The 24,485-nt window shown below is 40.9% G+C and overlaps 1 protein-coding gene across 4 annotated transcripts in view; it reads right to left on the bottom strand.

The window, feature by feature from the left end:
* The window catches only part of LOC128536245 (neuronal PAS domain-containing protein 3), a 237,705-nt gene that overhangs the window by 57,431 nt on the left and 155,789 nt on the right, over positions 1-24,485 (bottom strand). For all 4 annotated transcript variants that reach the window (XM_053510425.1, XM_053510426.1, XM_053510427.1 and 1 more), the window contains one exon: positions 15,951-16,040. In XM_053510425.1, coding sequence (XP_053366400.1) covers positions 15,951-16,040 — 90 coding nt within the window. The remainder of the gene's footprint in view (positions 1-15,950; positions 16,041-24,485) is intronic.

Consider the following 24,485-nt stretch of genomic DNA (forward strand, 5'->3'; position numbering starts at 1 on the left):
AAGACAAACTTCGCTTCTGACGTAAACAACGCACCATGGGGGAAACACGAAAGTAGTCGGTTCGCTTCGGTTTTTAAAACAACTTTGGTTTTAAACTCTTTGGTTTGTGAATTATGAATCTAAATCTAGACAGAGGCTGCGAAGCATTTCCACACAGTCTGCACTTTTTCTCCCCCCTCGAACGTACTTTGACGCGTTTGTAACTTGAAAGGACACACTTCACCAAGAGACAGATTCAGAGGAAACGCATGAAAATGAGAAAGACTCAAAGTCGCACAAGCGCTGTGGAACGAATCCTCCCACGAACCCCAGTGTAAAAGGAACACTTCAGCTAAAGAGAGTATGGGAAATTACTATTTGTTTTCAATTTGAGATCATCCAGATTACTCTACAGGATAGAGGGCCCTGATTATTAATGTGGACGAGCTAACAACACTTCCTCAATGGAGCAGACAGCCCATTAGTCTCCCCTGACAAGCCCCCCAGCCCGCCACAGCCTGCAAAAGTAATGAATTTGGGACGAAGATAAGAAAATAAAATCATACTTAATTTCTCAGCCTGCCTTTGTGTAAACTAATATTTTTCCACCCTACTGGTTTTGATGTACTTGTGGTACTGCGGTTGCCAAGCTGAAGTCCCATGAAGGATGATGGCAAACACTCTTGGAATAAAAAGAGCTGAAATATGACTATCAAGCCCGCTGACGTTTAGCTCTCTTCCATGTCAAACAATGGAGACAGACTGGAGATCTCGTCCCATACTCCAGTGAACACAGCCATAAATAACACGCTAGTTTAGCTCTAGCATGGCTGCTAGCTTAACTGCACACGGATTGCATGTAAACAGGGGCTTAATAGATACAACTCATAACTCACAGAATTGTTGTTTACTTGTTTTACAGAACGCCTTTGAAGTAAATGGGAAGGGGGGGAAAAAAAAAAGCCTGGATTTCAGTTAACGGTAAACAAGATGTAGTTACCCAGAGCAGCTGCAATTTGCAGAAACTGTGACTACCTGGACAAGATCAAACTGCATTAATGAGGACTCTGTGTGCAAATACTCCCAGTGCTCCTTCTTCCGCTTTCTCTCTTTTAGTCTCGTTCACACACACACACAAACACACAAGCACACAAACACATACACACACACACACACACACACACACAATTAATACCACCAGGCAGAAGAGAAACCACTATCTAGCACAGCTTAATTTAAAAACAAGTTAAGTGAGCAGCCTGGGGATTGGTGTTTTGGTATTGAAAAATCATATAGTTGTAGGTAATGGACTGTTTGCATTCAGGGGCAGGAAGGCAATTACTTAGCGACTCATTAAGGTGGCAAATTTGTTAATGCACCGCTAAACACGCTCTAACCAACTGCCGATTTATGTTAATCTCACTACAGCTGTTTCTTCAGCAGCAGAAATGGGCTTGTCCATGGCGAACCACGGATTTTATGCACACAACGCAGACCAGATCGTGAATTTTGCATGGATGAGCGGTGTGAAGAATTCACCCAGGGAAAATCTGAATATAAAAAGTGTGTGTGTTTGTGAATTGTATGTGTGTGTGTGAATGCTGTGCATGTTTCCACCCTCACACCACTACTGTAGCCGTGCTCAGTGCCAGGCTGAGCAGACCTTTGTGCCCTAACCCAATGGGGCTGAAATCTACCATTCCGTGTTGCGACATCTTTGAAGGTTACACCTAAAGCACTAATCTTTCATAAGTTGGAGCATTAATGTGTGGTGTCAGAGACGGAGAAAGCATAACCTTGATCTCGACCTAACACTGAGGCTAAAAAAAAAAAGTCTTACACAGTCTCACTTTCAACCCCTCAATCCTTTTGATTCAGTGAGCACACTTAGCAACTGGCACTAAGAAATACTAATAAATGTCTCTGACTCATAAGTCTTAGCTTCAGACGCTCCACCCAAAACCCATAAAGCATCAGATACTTACTACATGTTGTTGTTTTGCTGTTCCTGTCAGGAGGTTGCCATCTGAACCGCACAGGTTTTACGTTGGATGGCCTTCCTGATGCAGCCCGCCCATTTTATCTGGGCATCGCTGCATCCAGTGGCTGGGGTTTGGGCATCGGGTCGGAATCAAACCTTCCGCATGGCAGGCAAGACACAAACCACTGAGCAACCAATGCTCTGATACTTATTATATACTCTTCTCAAACTCGGTGAGCTTGTTGGACCAAACGGTGGACTTACAGCAGTTTTGGAATGCTATGCTAAAAACTGTAATGTAATTTGTGATTGGTCAGTTGTAATGACAATCACACCACCTTTTTGTGTAATAGTAGCTCTTCTGTGTGTTTAGTGGTCAGTAAATAGGCTTGTGAGTGTAGGGATACATCAACGAAATGCAAAGGCTTGCTGCTGTCTCCAATCTCCACGGCTTATTTTCTTTTGTATCCACCATTATGTGGTGCTGAGTATTTTACACTACACCGAGCATGCCTAGATCCACCCACTGAGAGATTCCCCACTGTCTGTCTGTTCTTTTCTATCTCTGTGAACGTATGCGTGTGGATTTTATAGTGAATGCGGGCAGACGTAGGGGAGAGGCATCTGAACGGAGGATCATCTGGAAGAAAGCGGTGCGGGGGCTCTGGAGAGGCGGCAAGGGTCTCATGGCACATTGGAAACGGCTCCATGCTCATGTCTCAATTAGCAAATAATTAATGGCTGTGTCGAAGCAAATTGCTGGGCTCTACAGCTGCACTGATTATTAACTTTCACCAAATGAGTGTGCACTGAAGAGTACAACAAACAAACCTCCAAAAAAAGGGAAAGTTTTCTCACTCGTCACACATCCTCCACAGGGCTCGGAGTAATATTGTTTATACTCGCTGGATAGAACAGATATGCAAATAAAACAGGTATGAATTAAAAGAGTAAAATGTAATGTAAGTGCATGAGAATGTTATTTATTATTTGCTATTACTTGAACGCGGTAGGGCTGCTTGGGTTTCATGAATTTACAGTACAGTTCCCCCCCCAAAGTCTGGTACTGGGTTATGAGATATAAAAGCCATACAGCAGGGGGAGATACCACAGAGGGGTTTGTGTGGTGGGGGAAGACGGAATGGGAAAAGAAGGGGTTGCGGGAAGAGATAGGAGGAGAAGGAGGAGGACTAGGCACCAAAACAACTACGGAAATAAGGAAAGGAATAACGGTAACAATCTGATCAATCCTCTCTGCTCGCTGGCTTTACCATCACGTTTAATGGCATCTTAATGTAAATTCAGCAATGAAATAAAAAAGGCTGATATGGGCCACACTTGCTTGGGGAGCTAGTTAAATGATTCAAGGGGAAACTACGGCTTTCATTTAAGTTTGTGCCCTCCGGTCTGTTTATACTGGTCGATACACTTGTCTGAAGAATATAATGGATTAGCACATCATTCAACAAAGCAGCGATGAGGCAGACTGGGGGCAATGGTGAGAAAAAAAGTAAATTACAGTTAGCAGGCAAGGTACACCAACCAAACATCATATCAGATCACAACCCCTCTCCTGCACCCCGGCCAACAACACAACAACCGGGACGGATAGGGAAAACAGAAGAGAGAAAGAGCACTCTTGTAGCAATGGAATAAAACAATTTAGCATAATAAAAACCATGACCATATCTCTCATTCCTGTATTGTCTATTATATCAGAGATGGAAATGAAAATACTGTGTATACCCGAACATCTCTCTCTCTGCTCCCACCTTTGGAAGAAATCACAAGATATATAAATTCTAGCTCTACCACACACTGGTTTTTACTTGAAATAGACAGAGGTATTGGTTTCTCTTATGTGGTGTTCAAATCTATTCTCAATTACCCGACTGTGCGGCATGAGGACAGAGGCAATGTAAATGAGTCCTCCATCTTATCTTAGCAGTGAGCTGGGCTTTCCTGCAGGAAACAAATGAGAAACATGGCTAAGGGTCCTGGAATCTCTCTCTCTCTCTCTCTACTTCTTTCTCCCTCTGTTCCATTAAAAGTGTATCGATCGGCACGCCTGCTGCTCTCTCCTCTAAAATGCCATGATAATCAGAGAACTTAATACAGCCATTCATTTTCATGGGGAGAAAAGCCAGGGCGCTCCTCTAGTCAGGGTCTCATGAGGCAACGGAAGTATGAGATCATGGGCAGAAATTAAACATTAAGATATATTTTTTTAATAGCATGAGTAAGTGATATAGTGGATGATCTGCAAAATCCTCCAATATTAAAGTTCCTTGAGACTACTGTACGATTGTCAGTGGAACTCATCAGGGAAACCACATCTATGCATTATGTTACACTCTTTCGACCAACGCCACTCGATGCTACTGTAGGTGTCGAGTTCATTACATTAATAAAGTCTTGACTTAAGGCTTGCACATTACAGTTTGTTTAAAATGACAAGACATAAATATTTGTGAGACCAAATATCTGACTATTCTATGATTAACAGTCATTTATTAGTTATTTATAATTTATTGCCCCTGCAGTGATTAATGTTGCCAGCTTACAGCTCCTGGGTCCCTGGTTTGATCCAGGATACTGTCTGTGCAAATATACCTGTTTCCTTTGGGTTTTCGTGTTTCCTCCTGTCTTCCAAAAAGATATCAATAGATTAAGTGACTAAGCTAAATTGCCTCTGTGTGTGTGTGAGTGAGTGAGTGAGTGAAAGTGGGTATCTATAGTGCTCTGTGACACACAGCCTCCATTCCAAGGTCTCTTGCCCAGTGTTCCTGAGATGACCAGGCCAAAGCTGGCTAAGGAAGATTCAAATTATTTTTTTTTTCAATTTTATTTGTATAACACTTTTCACAGTGGTCCATGTTGCAAAGCAGCAAAAATTACAGAATCAAAAGAAAATTATGGAAATGTATATGAAATGTGTGAGAGAAAAATGTCTGAATTAAAATGATCAGATTGTTTGATAAATTGTCATTCAGATTGATGAATGAATGAATAAACAAATTCATTATTTGTAATGGTTTGATCGGCATTACAATTTTTATTTTGACAAATTAATAGTCATATTAATCAAGTCATGTTTAATTAAACTGATGTTTGCTAAATTTTTTGCACATACTGTATAACGCTCTATTGACAACTCTGATTAATTAGCTATATTTTAAGGCCCTTAATTGCACTATTAGTCACAATAATGTTTATATTCTATTCAAGATTGTGTGAAAGTCTTGAGCCACCCGAATCTCTTCAGATTTCGCTTTCAAAGAGCCAGGCTTTCTTGTATTTTTAATGTAGTCTTGAGGAATAGTTTTCTGGCTTCCTGAAGGACTTTTTGTCTCTCATTTTTGGCAAATGTTTGGCCTTCGTTTGCAATCCAGTCCCTGTACCTGATCATTTTCAGGGGAATGTTTTTTTTTTGTTTTTTTATTAAACTTCACAGGAGCCTAGGAATCATTCCAGCATAAAAACATCTAACTGAAGGCATAAACCAGTAGGAACCAGGTGCAGATGATGACAGATGTTCAGGCCAGTGATGAGTATACTGGATATGCTGAATGCTGAGTGGTTGGAACAGACGAGAGGGGAAATGAGGTCGCTGCTAAGGTTGTTAAATAAACTTAAATACATAAAATGATATATTTAGGCACTTTACAGCCTGTCACAATTTGTTCACATTTTTTGAATTTGCTCAAAACTCAAAACTTTTGCACAGTACTGTACATTAGTGCATTTTTTTTTTTATCAGGTCCATAATAGTGACTTATATACTTTTGGATATTTGTTAGAGCAGCCTATTTTGTTCTGATACTAAGCAGAAAAGATGCTGCAGGTGGATTTCACAGCTGTATAATTTATCCCAGGGATTTTATTTAGTGCAACCAGAAAGAAGTTATTAAAATCTACCCAGAGCGCTTAATACAAACTCAAAAAAGGTAGAGTTATACCCTACTCATATCCTGCATTCTGAACATCACTGATAAACACCATTATAGACACGCATTTGATATTCTGCATTTCAGTGTTTCTGCAAACCAATCTAAACGGCAAGGGACAAAGATGGCCCGCCTCAGGCTAAATGACTTTTTAGTGACAGCATCATCAAAACACCCTCTTTTTTTTTTTTTTACCCCACTGAAGTAAGATATTCAGGCGTGTAGTGGCAGACTGATTGATCTGTGGCCTTGCATGATATAAACAAATCTACCCAAATGCGTTCATAATTTAAAACCTGTGGCCTTAAGAGGAGCCACGTCACTCTGGCATGTGTAGAGCAAAAATGACGCTTGTAGTGACTAAAAAACAATATCCTAATTTCTCCTGAGTATTTCACTAATAGCTGTTGACAATCAGGCTTCATAAAAATTTCATTACCTGTCCACGACGCACCTGTACAAAGAGCAATTAAGGAACATGCGTAATTAAACTAGAAGTATCATAACCTTAGAGCTTCGATTATTACCTGATTAAAATATGTATTATAATTATTTAAAAAGTAAAAACATTCAGAAAGCAAAGTCCATTTTATTTTAAATTGCTTATGCACCTACCACTTTGTGTGACACAAGGGAAGACAGATTGTCTTTTAAGTCTGGTTCTTAATGTTTCTTCATCACATTGTCTCAGGGAGGTTTAGCCTGGCACTTTCACACCTGCCATGTTTATTCGGGTTGTAAATCTATACTCAAACTTCTGTAAACCTGCTGCTGTTGGCTGCAGTAATTGCTGTGCAAAATCTTGAGCCACGCCTCATTTCTTTGTTTTAAATTAAATGATGTAAATTAAATAAAAGAAACGGGGACAAATGTTTTATTGCGACAGGCTGCAAAGTGCCTCTTTATGTTTGACCCGGCATTGCGTTTTTAAGTCATAACCAGTTTAAGACTTAAGTCCCCAATCCTTTTACTTATTTTCCTAAAAAAAGACCCAATCTACACCCTAAGCCAGGATGCTACCAAAGTGATTGTCCTTCCCTCTCCTGGGACGCGCTCTGTGCTAAAAAGCTTGAATTCATTAAATGTCTAATGCATTGTCAAATAGATCTTCAATCGCCCATTACAGGGTCTTTATCCTCCATGCCAAATCATGGTATAGGATGAGGAGGAACTTAATTCCCCACACACTGTTATGCAAAGACTCAAATGAAAACGTTGGTAACTTTTGCATGTACAGACCTGCAGGCTTGTTAACAGGTGCATATTTCATGTAGGACTATAAAGTAAAAGAAGTTGTTCTATACCTGTTATTGGAGCTGTGGGTTAAAAAGTGTAACAGGAGCAGAACACTGTATACATTCGCTCTGGTTACTAAAACTGACACCGGCTGCCAATTAAATCTCTAAATATAATCTGTGTATTATGGACCTAAACATTTTATAGGAAAAATAAACCTAAAAAAAACATCTGTATTACAAAATCTGTCCTCTTCTTGTGGCTAAAAGAAAATAAAAGTCTTAGCATTGGGCTGGGCTGACATTGGCAGGCAGCTGCTCAGGCTTCCCAAAATGACAGCCATTTGCACTTAAATGAGAGGATTTGTGCTGGGGCGAGCCATTACCAATACGCCATATGTGAAACCGTGTCTTTATCCCACATTATTGAGGAGGGAATGAGATCTCCTTATACCACGTTTTCTGTTTCTCTCTTCCTCTCCGTCTCGTTCAGTCGATTCAAATGGGATTCCCTCTCCTTCATCGCGACAACGGCTGACACGCAAGTGCTCGAGTTTAAAACTGAGCCGGAACTTTAGCATACACGTTTCTCATACCCATATTGTACCTGCTCGAGTCGAATTTGCTGCCCTAATGATCGTCAAAGCTGAACTAATACTCGCTATCACTCATACGCTCGTCATTATCCCGCAAACTGTTTCTCACTTGTTATGAGGCAAATGACGAGATTCCTTTTCCCATTCACGTGTCGCGTCTGATGGATGTTAAGGGATTAGAAAGTGTCTCTGGCCCAGCAGCAGATACCAAGCCTGACATTCTTCTTTCTGAATGCAGTCCTATCAGAACAGAGCCAAAAGGATGAAGAACAGATATTAGACGTGCCCCAAAAACAGAGATGCGACTCGGAGGCGGAACGAGGGAGCGCGCTCATCCTTCATTGCCGTCCCTGATGCTCCTCGTCTGTTTATTTTACTCTTTTATCAGTTTCAAGGTGCGCCGCCGCGCTTCTTTCTCCATCCACTCCCAACTTGAAGTATTGATTCATTACTAATTATCCATCATACAGGCCAGAGTGCGCCGTGCATCATTGCAGGTGCTCCTCATGATAATGGATGGATGAAGTTATCATGCTTGTACACAAAGTGGCAGTGACATTTGGAAAATCCTCCAAGCAAATTCTTTCTCTTATCTGCTCATAGTTGCGGTACAGGGATGTCTGCTCACAGCACCCTCATTAAGTAACCGTAATTAAGTCTCATTTGTAAAAGCTCATGTACATAAATACAGACAAATGTATTAGTCATATTAATGGAATGGAAACAAGATGTGCATTTGGAGCAACTAAAAGTATCCTACTAACAGCATCCAAGCTGTTTTTTAATACTTCTATGGAACTGGAGCAACTAATCGAAGGCAATTTTACAGATGATAAGATTTGTTCTGTGAAACCGTTTTATTTTGCAAATTATACTACACGTGAAAATTTCATAATCATCATACAGCTAAAACAAGGCGGTCTAACATTTAAAAAAAATCTTTCTTTTATAACCTTCTATCCATATATCATTGTCCTTCTTCCCTTTCTCGCTGCTTCCTAACTGTCAGTAATGCGCTTATTTTTTTTTTCCTAGGTGAGGAAATGGTAGAAGGCGTTACATATGGTGTCCACGTCTGTGCTCCTCTTTTAGTGAGGGTCAAGTCTCATCTATTATTCTCCATGGCAAGAGTCACAAGGCCTCATTGGGCTTTTTATACCCTTATATGATGGGTTTCCTGCTTCAACCTTTAATACACAGAGCGATTACAAACACATTTCGCAGCATCTAACAGGATCTGCCATGGTAAAGTCACGCTGACTCGCTTTTAAAAAAAAATAATAAGTGGGGAGCGCGGATCTTTAGGATAGCTTTTACCTGGATAAACTTATTTATTAAATTCTTATTAGTACAGTTTGATTTTCCTTTAACATATAAATTAAGCTCCTTTTTGAATATATGAAATCATACATGCACTGCAAGCTGTTTCACAGTATTTGGATGCACAGCACATTTCTGTTTCTCAGCTGGCACGTGGTGTAGTGTGTGCTGAACTTTTCACTGTGGCAGGCATTCTGTACGGTCAATAGCATGTACTGTAATGTGCCAGAGAGATGTTGAGTTAACATAGCTCACCTTTAACATGACACACCTGTGAGCAGACGCTGTGTCCCGCCAGTGCGGTGAAATACGAGCGCTCTCTTGGCCACCGCTCACCTATCCATCTGTTCCTAGCACTCTTTCTTGCTCTCCCTCACTCCAAAGAAAAAAAGATTCATCCATTTCCAGCAGCACAAAACTCTAATCTCTTTACAAGTCCAAAATTCCAATATAAAATTAAAAACACTGCTCTAAGAAACGGACACCAATGGCCCATTTCACCACAATTCCTGTACATTATACTGTGAATTATTGTACGTTTATGTTAAATTACTTTCATGTACTGAGAGTAGTTCCTTTCTTTGCCTTAATATAAAGAATATTTTAACTTCTCTGATTGACTTGTCAAAGGTATTAAATCTTACTAATCTTCCTATGCATGAAAAGTGTGAAATATATATCTAACTTTTTTTAAATGAATCCTTATCCACCGTTGATCACAAAATCATATTTGTCATATTTCCTATTCCAGATTCCTCCATTTCAGATCACCGTTCCGATCAAAGGAAGGTTTAAAAAAAAAAAAAAAAAAAACCTGTGTCAGCAGGCTGGAGATGTGATCAGACAGATCCGGCATCAGATATTAATAAGTGGCAGCAGACATCTAAAATGAGAGGGACCGTATCAGACATGAGCTGGAGGACAGGGAGAAATCTGGCCACTGTGCTTATCAAAGAGCCATTTAGATATGGGTGATAGGAGTGAAGCTAACACACAGCCAGCTCCACACAGCTCCACACAGGTGACTGCAAACCGATCCAATCCAACTGATTAGATACGGCTAAGTCTAGATATAGCTGCAATGCCTGCCTAAATACAAATTTGAGGAGATTTTTTTTTTGTTGAATTATACAGTATATTAATGACAGCAACAGGATAAATTATTTACTCATAAGCATTACGTGTCTATTAAGTATTTCTGACACAGGTGAAAAAAAATCAATCTGTTAAGCAATGGATTTTGTATAAAAGCCAAAAGCAGACAATTATCTCAAAAGTTCGGCGACCTTGACGATGTACTGCCAACCCATCTGCTCACGAGTTTCATCAGTCGCCTTGTTTCTCCCAAGCGGCTTGCCTTTCTTCCATTCTTCTCAATCTATCTGTCTCTCCTCTTCTACTCTTTTGAGACACAAGGCTGACCTTGAATCAGCGTCTCCATGTCCATATTATAGAATTATCTGAAAAATATCTGAAAAGCAGAAGCTGATCTCGATTCCGAGCGTTTCATGTGAGAAGGTTAATAAACATCACCTCCGTATCTTCACTCCGAGTCGTTTAAGCATGACGACGGAACCGTCTAGACTTAACACAATAACCGTGGCAGGCTCTCCATCGTGCTGCTGTCCTGCCTCTAATTTACATTCAACCAATTATTAACAGCCCTTGTTGACTTTGAGATTCTCGCTGATTCTTTTTTGTATTGTTTTATGTTTTTTTATTTTGGCACGATAACGAAATGAAGAAGATGGGAACTTGGGCTTCCAAAAGAAAGCTGCCCTGCGAAACCTTGACATGCACAAAGACTGGCGCGCAGACAGGCCCGCAATGCCAGGAACGATAAGGTCACCCGGGGGATTGCCGAGATTATCTCTGTCAAGCACTTGGACACAGCACAGTCAAATGATGCATCATGCAGCCATTTTGAGGGGGAAAAAAATCAATTTCTTCGCCAGATCGCTATTTGCTTTTAAAAGTGCCCTTGTAGTCTTCGGGTTGGAGCATTTATCAATTTAAATGTTGTGAACTGATAATGTTTTTAGCCATGCGCCTTGTCAAGACAGTGGCTGGTCAAGGCTGAGAAACCGTTCGCTCTTTTTCTCTCCTGCTCCTCTCTACTAGATACAGAATCTGCACTTATTGCTGGAGAAATAGCAGGAAAAAAACCCAACAGATTTCACCAGGCTTGATTAGTGAGCGCTAACGACAACTTTAATCACAACAACAGCATTTGTGTAAGGCACACAGTGTGTTTTTCCTCCTTCAGAGCTTATGACTGCTATGTTGTACTCTCTTCCTGGAAATTAAATCCTGTATTCCTACATTAAAAGTAATGACCTATAAATCATATATCTAACAGATTTATGCCTTTTAACCCTCCAGCATTGTGGAGGGTTTTTCACTGTCAGCAATAATTATTAATGTCAGTGTCAGTAACAGATGACATTTTGGTGTAACCGAGGTTTTTGTTACAGCTTTAGCTGAAATGTAAAATGAAAATGAATCATGATTTGGAAAAAAAAATCAACAAAGCTTTCAATTTCATATTGCTCTAAATCCAATAACAGATCCCTATGGCAGTATTACACTCATTAAAACGCCCGCATGATTCAAACAGCTATCAAACGGCATGTGAATTTACCCTCCTCTATCACAGCTACGCTCTTCTCTCTCTCTGTTCTACAGCACACCTGTTATGTTACGCATTTCTCTTTTGTCATAGATGCTTAATTCTGTTCTCAAGCTCATGTGCAAGGAAATGGGCTGTCGGCCCAGCGTGCATGTGTGTGTGTGTGTGTGTGTGTTGTATGGTGAAGCAAGCAGAAATTCAAGGTGGCTCAATTAAACATGACCCCTCTCTGCCCTGCTTCCCTGCACAATTCCACAAATCTGCATGTGAATACTGACCCTCAGCTGCCACAGTGTCATAAATAAAAGAGTACTTATTATCCATTTAGTACTGTTCTGCTATTCTGCCTTGATGAGCTGTTAAAATAGCCAGCAGGAATATCCCAGAGAGCTTTGAAATGGTTCAGGTGTGTAAAAAAAAAAAAAAAAAAAAAAACATGAACGAGAACAAAACAAAAAAAGACAACAAAAAAACCCACATAAAACAAAAACAAAACAAATTTTCCTATCATAATGGAGTGTAGATAAATCTTACATGCATAAACAGACTGTCAGCTAAATGTAAAACGTGTTTATGACAAATCTTACATTTTCACCCGCATATGCATACTGAAGGAGAATACTGGGAATATTTTAACTTGTAATATTTCACTCAATTGATTAATGTGCTGCTTTTCAAACTTCCATCTTTGGATAGAACTTTTATCAATAAAAACAGATTCGCTTTAGAGCACACCGTTTTCACATTTGCTATCCATTTTGCTTTTTTTCATGGAAAGAAAATACAATTAACAAATACACAAACAACAAAATACCCACAACTGATTCAATTATTTGATTAGGGGCAAAAAGTGCTTTGCGAAATGGCTTGGTGTCAGACAGATAGCAGGAGAGGCTAATGCAGGAGGCAGAGCAGGGTGTAAAGTGTGCAAGAATGAGGGATGGGATAAAGGAGGATGCAGAGCTGATCTCCACACAAAGATGTGATCAGACATTCAGGCAGATGGTTATGCTAATATATTCAATATTCCTCCTCTCGGTGTAGGGGTTGAAGCGTGGGGGGCAGTCGGGGGCGGAGATGGGAGGGGAATAAAGAGGAGGGGCAGAGGTGGGTGTGGAATACGTAAGGGGGGGGGGTATTGGGGCTGGATGGATCTCAGGTAGCAAACCCTCCAGTATGTTTTATCTTAGTAGACTCCAAACCAGGCTTCCTCTTTTTTCCAAAATCGTGGTCCTCACTTGTGAAGGAGAGTCTCTGCCAATGCAGATAGGAGGGGCTGGCCGCGGGTGTTTCAAACCCATCGCCAGACACGACTGACAACTGAGAGAGCACAAATTCCTCTACCATATGGTGGATTACACATGGCCTTCACATGTTGCTGAGTGTACAGTGATGCTGTGCTTTCAGCTACACGCGAGGGGTTAAATCGAAAGCCTCCATGGCAGATGAGGACTCAGATGCTGTGTGTATTCCAGATGTATCAATTTCCTTGGATATCCAAGTCCATGCGAGTGCATATGCTGCACTGGCAGGGGTGCAGGCTGAATAATGGCTACCTTCCAAAAGCTAATATTCTTTTGGCTGGAATAATGCAATTATTATTTTCCTAGCCATCAGCCTTGGCACACAATGCCATCTGTTACACGAAACAAACATACACATCTCCATTTAGAAAACAGACAGCTGCCCAGTCGCAAGCTGTACCTCCACATTAGCCGTGCAGGGGGACTGCAGGGATTCCACCGACCCTGCACCAAGGTCATACGAACCCCTCATCCAGCCTGCGACCATGCACCATGCTTATTACTTTACAAACCACGTAAAGAAGGCCCGAGTGGCATGATTATATTCCTGCCACTCAATTTGTGCCGTGGGATGGCTTATTGAATGGCACCGCCGCGAATCTGGTGATTAATCTAGAAAGACGGCAACCCATCCATCACATATTAATTATTGGAAATGAACTAATCACCCTGCTCATAAGCCAAATAGTAGCAGAGGACAGAATAACTAAGACACGAGACGGATTTGGCAGCATATGCCTATTTACATGCAGAAGTGAAATGATCATGGCTATTAGCACAACAAAAATGGTTAAATGGCCATCTGGTGGAGTGAATAATAGGGGTAGAAATCGCCATGATTCACCTACTGTCAAACACGGGCCTCATTATCAGAGGAATCTGGAAGTGGAGTCACAAACAGCGGTGATAAGAGAGCAAGAACACATCCACTCCCTTCAGTTCGACCACGCTGTGTGCATTATCAAATAGCTAAGGGCATCTGCTGAGGTTGTACAGCATCACAATAGTGTCTGCAATACAAGAGAAGAAGCTTGTTCGTGCTGTAAAAACCTGTTAGGTGCTGCAGTCTGCACACATTAATGTAACACAAGGTGGTCAATAGCCACAGAGGGAAAAGCAATTTCACATCACTCTTTCATTCAGCTCGGGGGAGGTACACGGAAAAAAAAGGCGGGGAAAGACTGTGAAAATGTTCTCTAGGGTGCAAGGCCCCCCAAAAAAAGGAACGTCTCTTGAGAAAAGAGAGCGAGATCGAAATTTCACAGGCCCGTCTGTGAAGAACGTCTGTCCTTGCATCACATGGAAATGAATTTCATTCAGAAGGAATTTCTATTTTCCTTTTTAAAACACACACACACACACACACACACACACACACACACACACACACACACACACTTACACACTTGGCGGGTGACAACCTCTTCCAATTTAACGTTTTATTCTTTATCACACAACTGCAGTTATCCAAGGCTTTAAATCTCAGCAAGAAACTGTGAAGTTTATCAGATATAATTGTTGCACTACCCGGCACCACTGTCTCTTTGCCGCTGTAGACAGGAGAGGATACTTTATATCTACTATCAAAGACCCGAGGAAGGGTGCGATTGAGAGATTAGTACTCCTTACCTGCTGCTCGAAGCCTCGGTCTCTCACTACGAATAAAACTCGGATCTGAAAGTCTGAACACCCGTATGATTGAGCAGTGGTGCTAAAAGGTCAGGCTATCGACTGCAGCCCAATGTAAAGGCTGGATGATGATTCAAGTCTTGAATGTCTAATGACGTCCATCATTAGCTCTTAAAACCTCAGGGCCAGTGCAACGCTGCTGTAAGATACGAGTGACCTTCACTTCACCGTATGTGTGTCATAACATTGTATGTCAAGAGCCTGCTACTGCATTCACTATAAAATATATCTTTTTTTTCTGATCTGTTTATGTGATATAGTCTTTAATACATAAAACACACACAATATGCATTTTTGAAAGTTTTCGTTCATTCATTACCGATCTGAAATCAAAGAATAAAATACAAAGTTAATCCACCTTAAACAAATCAAAACCTGGTCGAATCTAAAAGCTTGAACCAGACTAATTAGCATTGAAAATAATTAACTAGGACGCACACTTTTTGCGCTTTAAGACAGATTAACAAGCTATAAAGTTACCGGCAATTAAGATGAGGAGAATCACAGGATCAGCTTAGCCATGTAAGATAATAAACTCTACTCCTACTAAAGACTTAACAAGCCCTTTATCAGCAGGCCAAGCTCCCGACTGCAGATAAAACCCACATTAAAGATAAGTACAACAAATTCCACAAACTTTGGGGACAACTAATCAATTATTTGATAAAAATCATCAATCAATTAATGCTGAATTAAATTAGAATTTGCCTTAGCCTACTTTAGCTGCAAATAAGTCATCGATTTAATCTTTTAATCTGGTAGAAAGTGGCCTGTTTTCGTTTTACCCATATGCACCATTTCATAGGATTTTTAAAACGAATCGCAATCTTACTCTCACCTGTACAGAAGTTTGAAATATCAGTTATAGATATCAATGACTTCATGTGTCATGTTATAGACAGACACTTGGAGCTGACTCAATCAGTTGTTTTAAAGTTGACGTGTTTAATGCCTAGACGAACTAAACAAAAAAAATCAGTTGAGTCTCTCCAGTACTCAAGATGAAGCACAGAAGTAGACACAGCCGTGCAGAAACTCAAGGTCACTCCCACACCTCCCCAGCCACGTGCATTATTCATTACTACATTCCAACCAATAGAAGCAAACTGTAATAAGCATCTTGCATTAGATTGTCTGCACAAAAAACAAAAACAAAAAAAAACAGAAGTGCAAATTACACACTAGGCTAACTGACAGGGAAGGTGTTAAATTACCACTAATTTGTCAGGATTGGCTTTCAGACGGAGAAGAAATTCCAAGACGCGCTCACCTGTGAAAGGCCGAGGTATATGGACACGGTCTCTGAGATGTACAAAAACCTCCCCTCCTTGTTTAGTGCAAATACGAATCCATCCAGGGACTGTGGAAGGAGAAAGAGAGAGAGAGAGAGAGAGAGAGAGAGAGAGAGAGAGAGAAAAACGAATTGAGTGAGACAACACACACATAGGGGCTTTCTTTAAGCCTCATGTTTTCCCCCTACAGCCACAATCAAGGCCTTGTAGAGAGCATTAAATGAATAGCAACAACAAAAAAGGAAGAATCATTTCAAATACAAATAAGAACAGACCACAGTGAATAATGAATACACGAAGCCATCACTACAAAAAGACACATTCATGTTAATAACACTGGATTTTCAAACACAGGACTCAGTAATGCTTCCCAGTTTACATGCATATAATTAGGCATTTTTGGACTATAAAAAGTCTTGTTCTGTGAAGATCACTGCTGGAAATTCAGAGACTAGGCGTCCAACAGGCAACAATTAAGGTACTGAGGTCGGCTAGGTTAATTACATATTGTCCCCTACTGATTCAGATAATCTGCCGGGCCTGCTAAGCACAGGCATGAGGCAGTAGAGAGAGAGAGAGAGAGAGAGAGAGAGAGAGAGAGATGGGTAAGTAACAAGTGAAAAAAAGAGGTTTGCTCACAAGAAAAGAAAGAGCTGAAAAAACAAAGCGTTGCACACAATGCCCCAGTCGATCTGATCACCTTTTTATGAAAATGAGGTTTACACAGATGGGGCAGAAGAGCGTCTCTTTTTTTTTTTTTTTTCCTATCTCGCTCTCGTTTATTTCCAGCTCTAAAAAGAGCAGTGGCAGCTGGCGAGAGGAGCGCGCGGTCTCTACCCGCCGATAAAACAGCACAGCCCCGGGCTATTTACAGCACGCTGATATGCAGCTGACAACAGGAGCTCCCATAGCGCTCTGCCAGAGCCCAGCAGCCTCCCCAAACACACATCTTCTAGCACTAGTGCTTAGCTTACACTTTACATTACACTGCCTTAATGTTGCTGCTAACACATGCTACGATGCTTAACAGTACACGGTGCAGGATTTAGTTCAATTTGGAACAATTCATATGAACTGTCTTTATGCTAGCACAGGCAGTGCTGCTTTTCCACTCTCTGTATCGTTACATGCCAATCTAATGCACTTTGTTTACATTAAGTGTATGTCTGTACTAGACTGCAATTACATCATCCATGGTGTGTGAGAATAAATATTATCTTGATATTAGTCTAACAACATTCTACATGTTAGCTAGCACTAGCGAGAATAATAGTAAAGCTTATAACAGATAATGTTCCAGGTCTAGTTTGTGTGACAAATGTAATGAAAAAAGTAAAATACTCAAATTAGAGTGTTTTTCAAAGGAAGTATAACGCTTTATTGATTGCAAGGGGAAATTAGATTGCTCCAGGAGCATACTTAAAAGACGAGGCACAAATAAACACAAGGAATAAAGTAATAATAAAGTCAAAATATACCATTACTTTACTTTATACAACAGGATAAAGTAATAAGTAATTTCAGGCAATTTGTAAAAAAAAAATATTTACAAATGTGTGTGCATATCTAGTGCAAATGCGTATAACATAATATATAATACCTTAGGTTAAACTGATTAATGTAATCCCATGTCCCATCACAATTCCCACCCTTTAGGTCAGTGGTTAGTACTCCGCTTCTGTTGGGACTCTATCCTCCCCACACATCAGTGGAGGATCTTCTCAACCTTGTTACTGCATGAAGTCAGATCTGGCACTGCCACGCGATTCCTGTGTCCCCGCAGAGCCAACCCCGGCAGTCGGAGAGGATTGCCAGCAGTGGCCTCCAGCCACTCTCCAATCATCTACTGGCTGCTTGTCTCTGAAAGTGTGGGGCAGCCGAGCCAGGTCTCTGGAGAAGCGCCTAGTCGCCTCTGTCAGCCTCCCCGCCGTGATAAACGGCCTCTGTTTACAGGCTAACCACTGGGTAAAATGCCCTATAAATCACCCGGCAGACAAACTTCTGGGGGAGAAATGTGTTACATTAGGATGGGCCTTTTATGTCATTTGTTTAAAACAGTCATGCCTCACGAGCCAGCTTGCGCTTTTTCTCTCTCTCCCTGCAGAGCAAGAGGAAGGATGAAGAATATCCTGAATAAGCTACAGTGGTTCTGTGGAGAGCTCTGAGATGGCTAGGGACTGGATCCCAGGTGATATTCCTTGACCTTTAGTGCTAGGCTGTAAGCTCATTGAGGCTTGATTGAGTTTGGACAGATGGGACGGTGCTTGGCAGAAAAAAAAACACATAAGGAAGTTAAGGGGAAAATTCTAACCTGGGAACGTTGTACATATTCAGCTGAATTTCTTTAGTGAGGGAATTGAAGCTTTAGTGCTCTGATCTACAGCTGTCGCTGACAACATTATATTGTCCCTTATTCCAGGCTCAAAATTTAGAAGCAGGATGTTAAAGTGGATCAATATTTTTCATCACTTGTGGTTTAATACTTGAGGCTAAGATGTAAAACGAGTGAGACTTATGAACACCATGATTTTGGGCAATAACACGATCCAGACTTGCTGCCCTAGAGGAGCAAACGCTGCCTTTCTAAAGTACCTCGTGTTTTCCTAACAGAGGACAAATATGCCAGAGGTGAAAGACATGTGCTGACAAACATCAATCCACCCCAGTGACCTGTGCGAAGCCATACCGCCACGCTGCTGCTGTGTTTACGCACATGAGCATACACCGGCCTTGTTGACCATCATCTTAAATTATTAAGCGAAGAAAGGAAAAAAGAAAATCGACAGTAGAGAGAAGAAGGGCAGCTGGCAACTGGAGCACGCCACATGTTCAGCTGCTCCCAAGGTCTCCTCATTCCTCCGACCCTTCACCCACCCAACCCCTTAAAAACAATCACTGCAATCAAAACAAGCGGGGCTGATGAACTCTGCATGTGTATGGATGTGAGAGGAGGACCAAGAGACAAAAAGAATCTCATTGTGGATGGATGGATGGATCTCGTTATTAGCCCCTCTTCCTTCCACGGATACACTTGAAAACACACCAACCCAAAGGAGTGTCCTCTTATTCAATACACAAATCACAGAAATCACATAACAGCTAGCATTTGTATTACGCCATAAGATATGCGTGTGTTCTGTGTGGTTGTGTGTTTACAAGAGCGGGACATATAGACATAAAAAAAAAAAAAAATCAGGTATATTTATATTATGGAGAGAGAGACAGACAGAGTGAGGGAATGATTAGGGGCTTTAAAAGACATCTTATCAGAACTAGTCCAATGCCATGGGAGCTGGAAAAAATATATTTTTCACTCGAGTCAATTTCGAAGCTGACAAGCCATGTAGAAATGTGCAAATATGGATGCCGAGTATTGATTTATTTATTGAAGGCCCTAGCTCGGGGGATGCTCAAATCACTCATCTTACCCCACGTTGGGAGCTCCTTCGAATAAAAGCATCGTTATAACATTTATTTCAGACGGCGCTTAGCAGTGGAGAAAAGATCTCAGCTCCTACTCGACATGACATATTTATTGGCCCACTTTATAGGACTGACCAATTGCAGACATCTGTTATAAAAAAAAAGACACTGAACTACATGTACTGATGCTTCCTTTCTCCCTCATCCTTCCTTTAGCCGCATCACCTCACGGTCAGACTTCACATGAATTTATTGTAAGAAATGAGCGGATGCCGTGTGATTTATTTAACAGATTTATTCATGGATTTAGAATGGAGAAAATATATCTTTATATACAAAAGCAAAAATAATTGAAGAAGTTAAAATGAAATGCGGATGTACGCACAGCAAACCTAACAGAAATATTAAGCTAGTTTGCAATGATTTATTTGTGATGTGTGTGTGTGTGTGTGTTTGTTGTTGAGCGTCTCTGGTGTGGGCCACTGAGAAAATTTTGCCGAAATGATATGAAAGGAAATGGAGGTAACTATAAACGAAAATGCTGTGCAGATTCTATGCACACATGCCTGATATTGACTCATCCTAATAGACTAAAATATGTTTTTTTTTCTCTTTATTATTAAAGGGAAACATGAACAGGACACATTAAATATGTTTTAGCTAAATACACTGATCAGCCATAGCATTGTGTGGGTTCCCCTTGTGCTGGCGATGCAGCTGTGGCCTCTTGGGCCTTTAGACCTCAACAACCTCTGGGGGTGTGCTGTGGTGTCTGGCACGGGACATTAGCAGCAGATCCTTTAGGTGTTGTAGGGTGGGATTTAGATATGTGCATCCCATAGACGCTTAAATGGATTGAGATCTGGGGAATTAGAAGGCCGGATCACTGACTTTGAAGTCTTTGCCCCATACACAGCAGGATGTGATGCACAATGTTGAGAATGTTCTGATACCTTTCTATCAGAGACTGCACTGATTTTTTTTGTGCTATGTTGGCTTTTCTGTGGGATCGGACTAGACAGAGCATTGATGAACCTTGGACGCCCATGATCCTGTCACCAGTTCACTAGTATACAATTGATGACTTAATTGTATAGACACTATAGAAAGAAAGAATATGTTTGCATTTCTTGTAAAGTGCGTGCATAAATTGTTGAAAGTAATTTAATCACATTTTTGCCCCAAATATAGGCATAAGGGAAAACATTGCCACGTCTCCTTAGTGGATCATCAGAAATATCCTTAAAAAACAAGCAAAACCGTGTGGACAGCTAAAACGTGAAATCGAAATCAACGTACTGTGGTGAGAAAGAAATAGAGAAAAAGGAAAATATGATCAGCACACTTGAAGAGGAGAAAGTGAAACAGATTTTTTCCCCCCTGTCCATGCTGTGGAAAAGTTCCTTCGGGTGATGAGACAACAATATTGTTTCTACCTCCCTGCGTGTCTGGATTTAATTAAGTGATAACAGTCACCTTCGGGTGGTGGCACCAGACAATAATATCAGAGTTAAGAGAAAGTGCTGAGGAGACTGGGCTCTCCCTGTTATCAAGAGAGAGAGAGAAAGAGAGAGAGAGAGAGAGAGAGATTTACCTGTTATACAAACTCCATCTTTTAGGTTAGTTTCCTGGAAATATTTTCCTAGCCTAATCAGGGTGGGTGAGTGTGTGATTGGGGGGTGAGCTGGTTTAAGAGGATTTAGTTTAACTCTAAGAGGATTAATTCTAATTTGAATGCTTATGTGTTTAAACACAGGCTTAGTGGAGGAAAAAAAAAAAAAAAAAAATATATATATATATATATATATATAGTATAGACATACAATATAGACATATTGATGTCCATACAAATTAATAAAAGACCCGGTGACTGCAAGTTAGGTGCTGAGACTAAATCAACACTAAGGTTAAAATACGTGTATGCCAGGTACACACACCCGTATATGTGCACACACTGGGTACCATGATGCACTATTCTTCAGGACATGGGGGGGAGGAAGAAAAAATGAGAGAAGAAAAGATTTAAGGTCCGGAGTGACCTCAAAAGATACTGAAGGACAGGATAGATAGCATAAAAAGAAAGTCACAATGTCTGGTAGGCCATTAGGATGATTACAAAGAGTATAGCATCTGAGAGTCAACAAAAACGCCTTCAAATCCAGACTCAAGTTGCTCAATGGTATGATGTTCATTTCTAAAAGCTTGCCTATCCAACACAGGCGGGCATGAGTGCCTTATTGAAAGCAGTGTAGTATTGTAACTCTAAGACCCTGGTATGAGAGACAGGATGTAAAAAGCGCTGAGGGTCAGTCTCCTTACAGCTCTCCAGCACCCGACAGAGACCCATCATCAAAAGGTTCCATTACAGCAGCAGGCTGCCATCATAATTACACCATAATCAGCTCGGCAGCGAGGGCCTGTGGAGTGGCCCGGGGCTCGCAAAGGTACGCTCAGGGTGTATGAATCACAGCGAGGTCAGCGCAACCAGACAGTGGCCTTCTCTTCAGTGCACTCAGGCCTGCACGGAGAGGTCTAGTGCTGGCTCAAGTGGCTATCGAATCATAGCGTTTTTGTCAAATGGATCCTCTTTTCATGATGAGCTCACACTATTGAACCATTTTCCGATGGCGCTGCTCAGCAGATCTGTTTTATTACAAGTTGATGTTTGATGTGCTTGCTTGTTCAAAATAGCGTGGGACCATAGCGATATCAGATAAAAGCAGAGCAATGTCAGATATCGAGGTTTGTTGATGGGGTCCAAGGCTAGCTGAGCTCCTGGAGTCCTACAGGCAATGAAGACCTTCAAGCTGCCAAGCATAATTGCCATCACTGCAGCTTTCACCCCGACACACACAAACACACAAACCAGAGCGATGCATCTTAAGAAATCACATAGGGTCTGACCACCACAGTCTAATTATGCTAATTGCTGCAATGCCCTTGCTTTATTTATGCATGGCGGCTAAGATAAATAAAAGGAAATTGCTTTGGATCTAACTGTATTCATTTCAGAATGCAAACTAGCTTGTGTTTGTTATGAGATTGCTGATCTGTTTACCCCTGAAATTTTGCAGGTAATTGCAATTTTGATTGTACATTTATTTCTCCCAGTGACAGTCCCAGGACTGCGTCTGTCTTCAGTTTTTATAATTAAATGCTTTGTAATATTTAAAGCACATCAAACGGAAGGAAGGCAGCACACGTTAGACTATTTCATTCAGCAGACTGAATAGCTCACTCAGGGGGCCCGGGATAAGCTCGCCGAATAGAGGTGCTCGAGCTGAATGCTTTTCAAGTTCTGTGGTGTTGTTGAAGTAAATATTGAAATGGTGAGGAAGTGTGTCAGGGGACGTGGGGGGTGAATTGGTGTTGCGAAAGGAATAAAACATAAGGTGTGTAGAATAGTTTCCTTCTTGACGCTCTCACACTTTTTACAATTAGTCTTGACAGTTTATATGTTTAGATGTCATGTGAATTTGAATCATGAAAAATGAGGCTTTAATAGGAATAGACTTCTCATCCAGGTTTACAGGGAAAAAAATCCAAATAAACGAAGTTAGAAAATGAATACATGGTTTGATCATCACTAGTTGCCTAATTAAATGTAATGAAAATGACTGAACTCATCAAAACAACTTAAATCTATTGATGAGCAGGTAAAATGTTGCAAAATAATACAATGTAGCAAGACCTTGCAAGGTTATAAGTCATATCTATCCTCAATAAAGGTAAGTATCGTTGCTACTGGGTGGAAACCTTGTCTGTCCAAAACCATTAATTTTCGAAAAAATATATATATATTTTTAAATAACCTCTACTGACATTTTGAGGATCCAGTGAAGTTGCAAAATTTAGTCACAGGTTCTTGATATGTTTGATTGGTTGCTGGTTTGATTCCCGTCTTTGTGTACATGAAGTTTGCATGTTCTCCCTGTGCATGGTGGGTTTCCTCCAGGTAGTCCGGTTTCCTCCCACAGTCCAAAGACATGTAGATTAGGCTAATTGGCATTCCCCAAATCACCCGTAGTGTGTGAATGAGGGTGTGTACTGTATGTGTGTGCCCTGCGATGAATTGGCACCCTTTCACCATGTACCCCGCCTCATGCCCTAAGTCCCCTGGGTTAGGCTCCAGGCCCTCGCGACTCTGTATACAGGATTAAGAGGTATAGACGAAAAGTGAGTGAGCCAGGCATTGAGAGCATTTAATATTGCTAATTTAGGGGGGACAAATATGATATAAAACAAACAAATATGGCAGATAGCAATGATATACAATAATATATGATATAGACTCCTTAATGGTGCAATAGTAGAGTAAAGTGTTTTCCTATCCTATGGAGATCAGGAGACCAGGTGATGCTACAGCCATCTGTAGCCAGAAGTCTTAAGGGCAGATTAGCCGTGCTCTCTTAGGGGGAGTAGTGGGATACTCGCACTCTTCCATCAATCATGGCAGCACTAGCCAATCAGGGGCATCACGCAAGTGCAAGGGGGCGGCTCACACTTTCCTCCAAGTGTTTTCCGCCGTTCTGCAAATTTGCATGAGCAATAGTTCGAAAAGATGAGGCTGGTTGGCGTCACAGGTTTTGGAGGAACATTGGTAGCTGGTAGAGAGACGTGTGGCTACGACTGAACTGATGAGAAAATCAGGTGAAATACAAATAAATAAGGAAAAAATAAATTAATATAAATATACATTTAAAGCTTTTTGCAATGCTACAGACATGAAAAAAAAAATCCTTTTCCATTTTTGTATTGGCCAGGGCCAATAAGATCTTCCCCCTAATGTGACATCATATAAGAAGATCCCCAGCTTGTTGCTTATCATGAGTCATTCACACAGACAAAGAAGCAGCGCCTTTGGGAGCGGAGTGAAACAGGGAGTTATCTGAGGAGTATTCCAACCTCTGAGAACTATGTTAATTTGTTACAGAAAGAGTAAAATATGGGATATTTAAATTAAGTTGTAATGTTATGTATGAGAGACTATTAGGTTAATTATGCATTGCCCTTTGTCTCTCAAGGAAACTAAAGGATTGATCAGAAGGACACTTCAAGCCGTGTCTCTTAAGTCGGGTTTTTGCCATAAG

Source organism: Clarias gariepinus, chromosome 13, assembly GCF_024256425.1.
Source record: "Clarias gariepinus isolate MV-2021 ecotype Netherlands chromosome 13, CGAR_prim_01v2, whole genome shotgun sequence".
NCBI lineage: Eukaryota > Metazoa > Chordata > Actinopteri > Siluriformes > Clariidae > Clarias > Clarias gariepinus.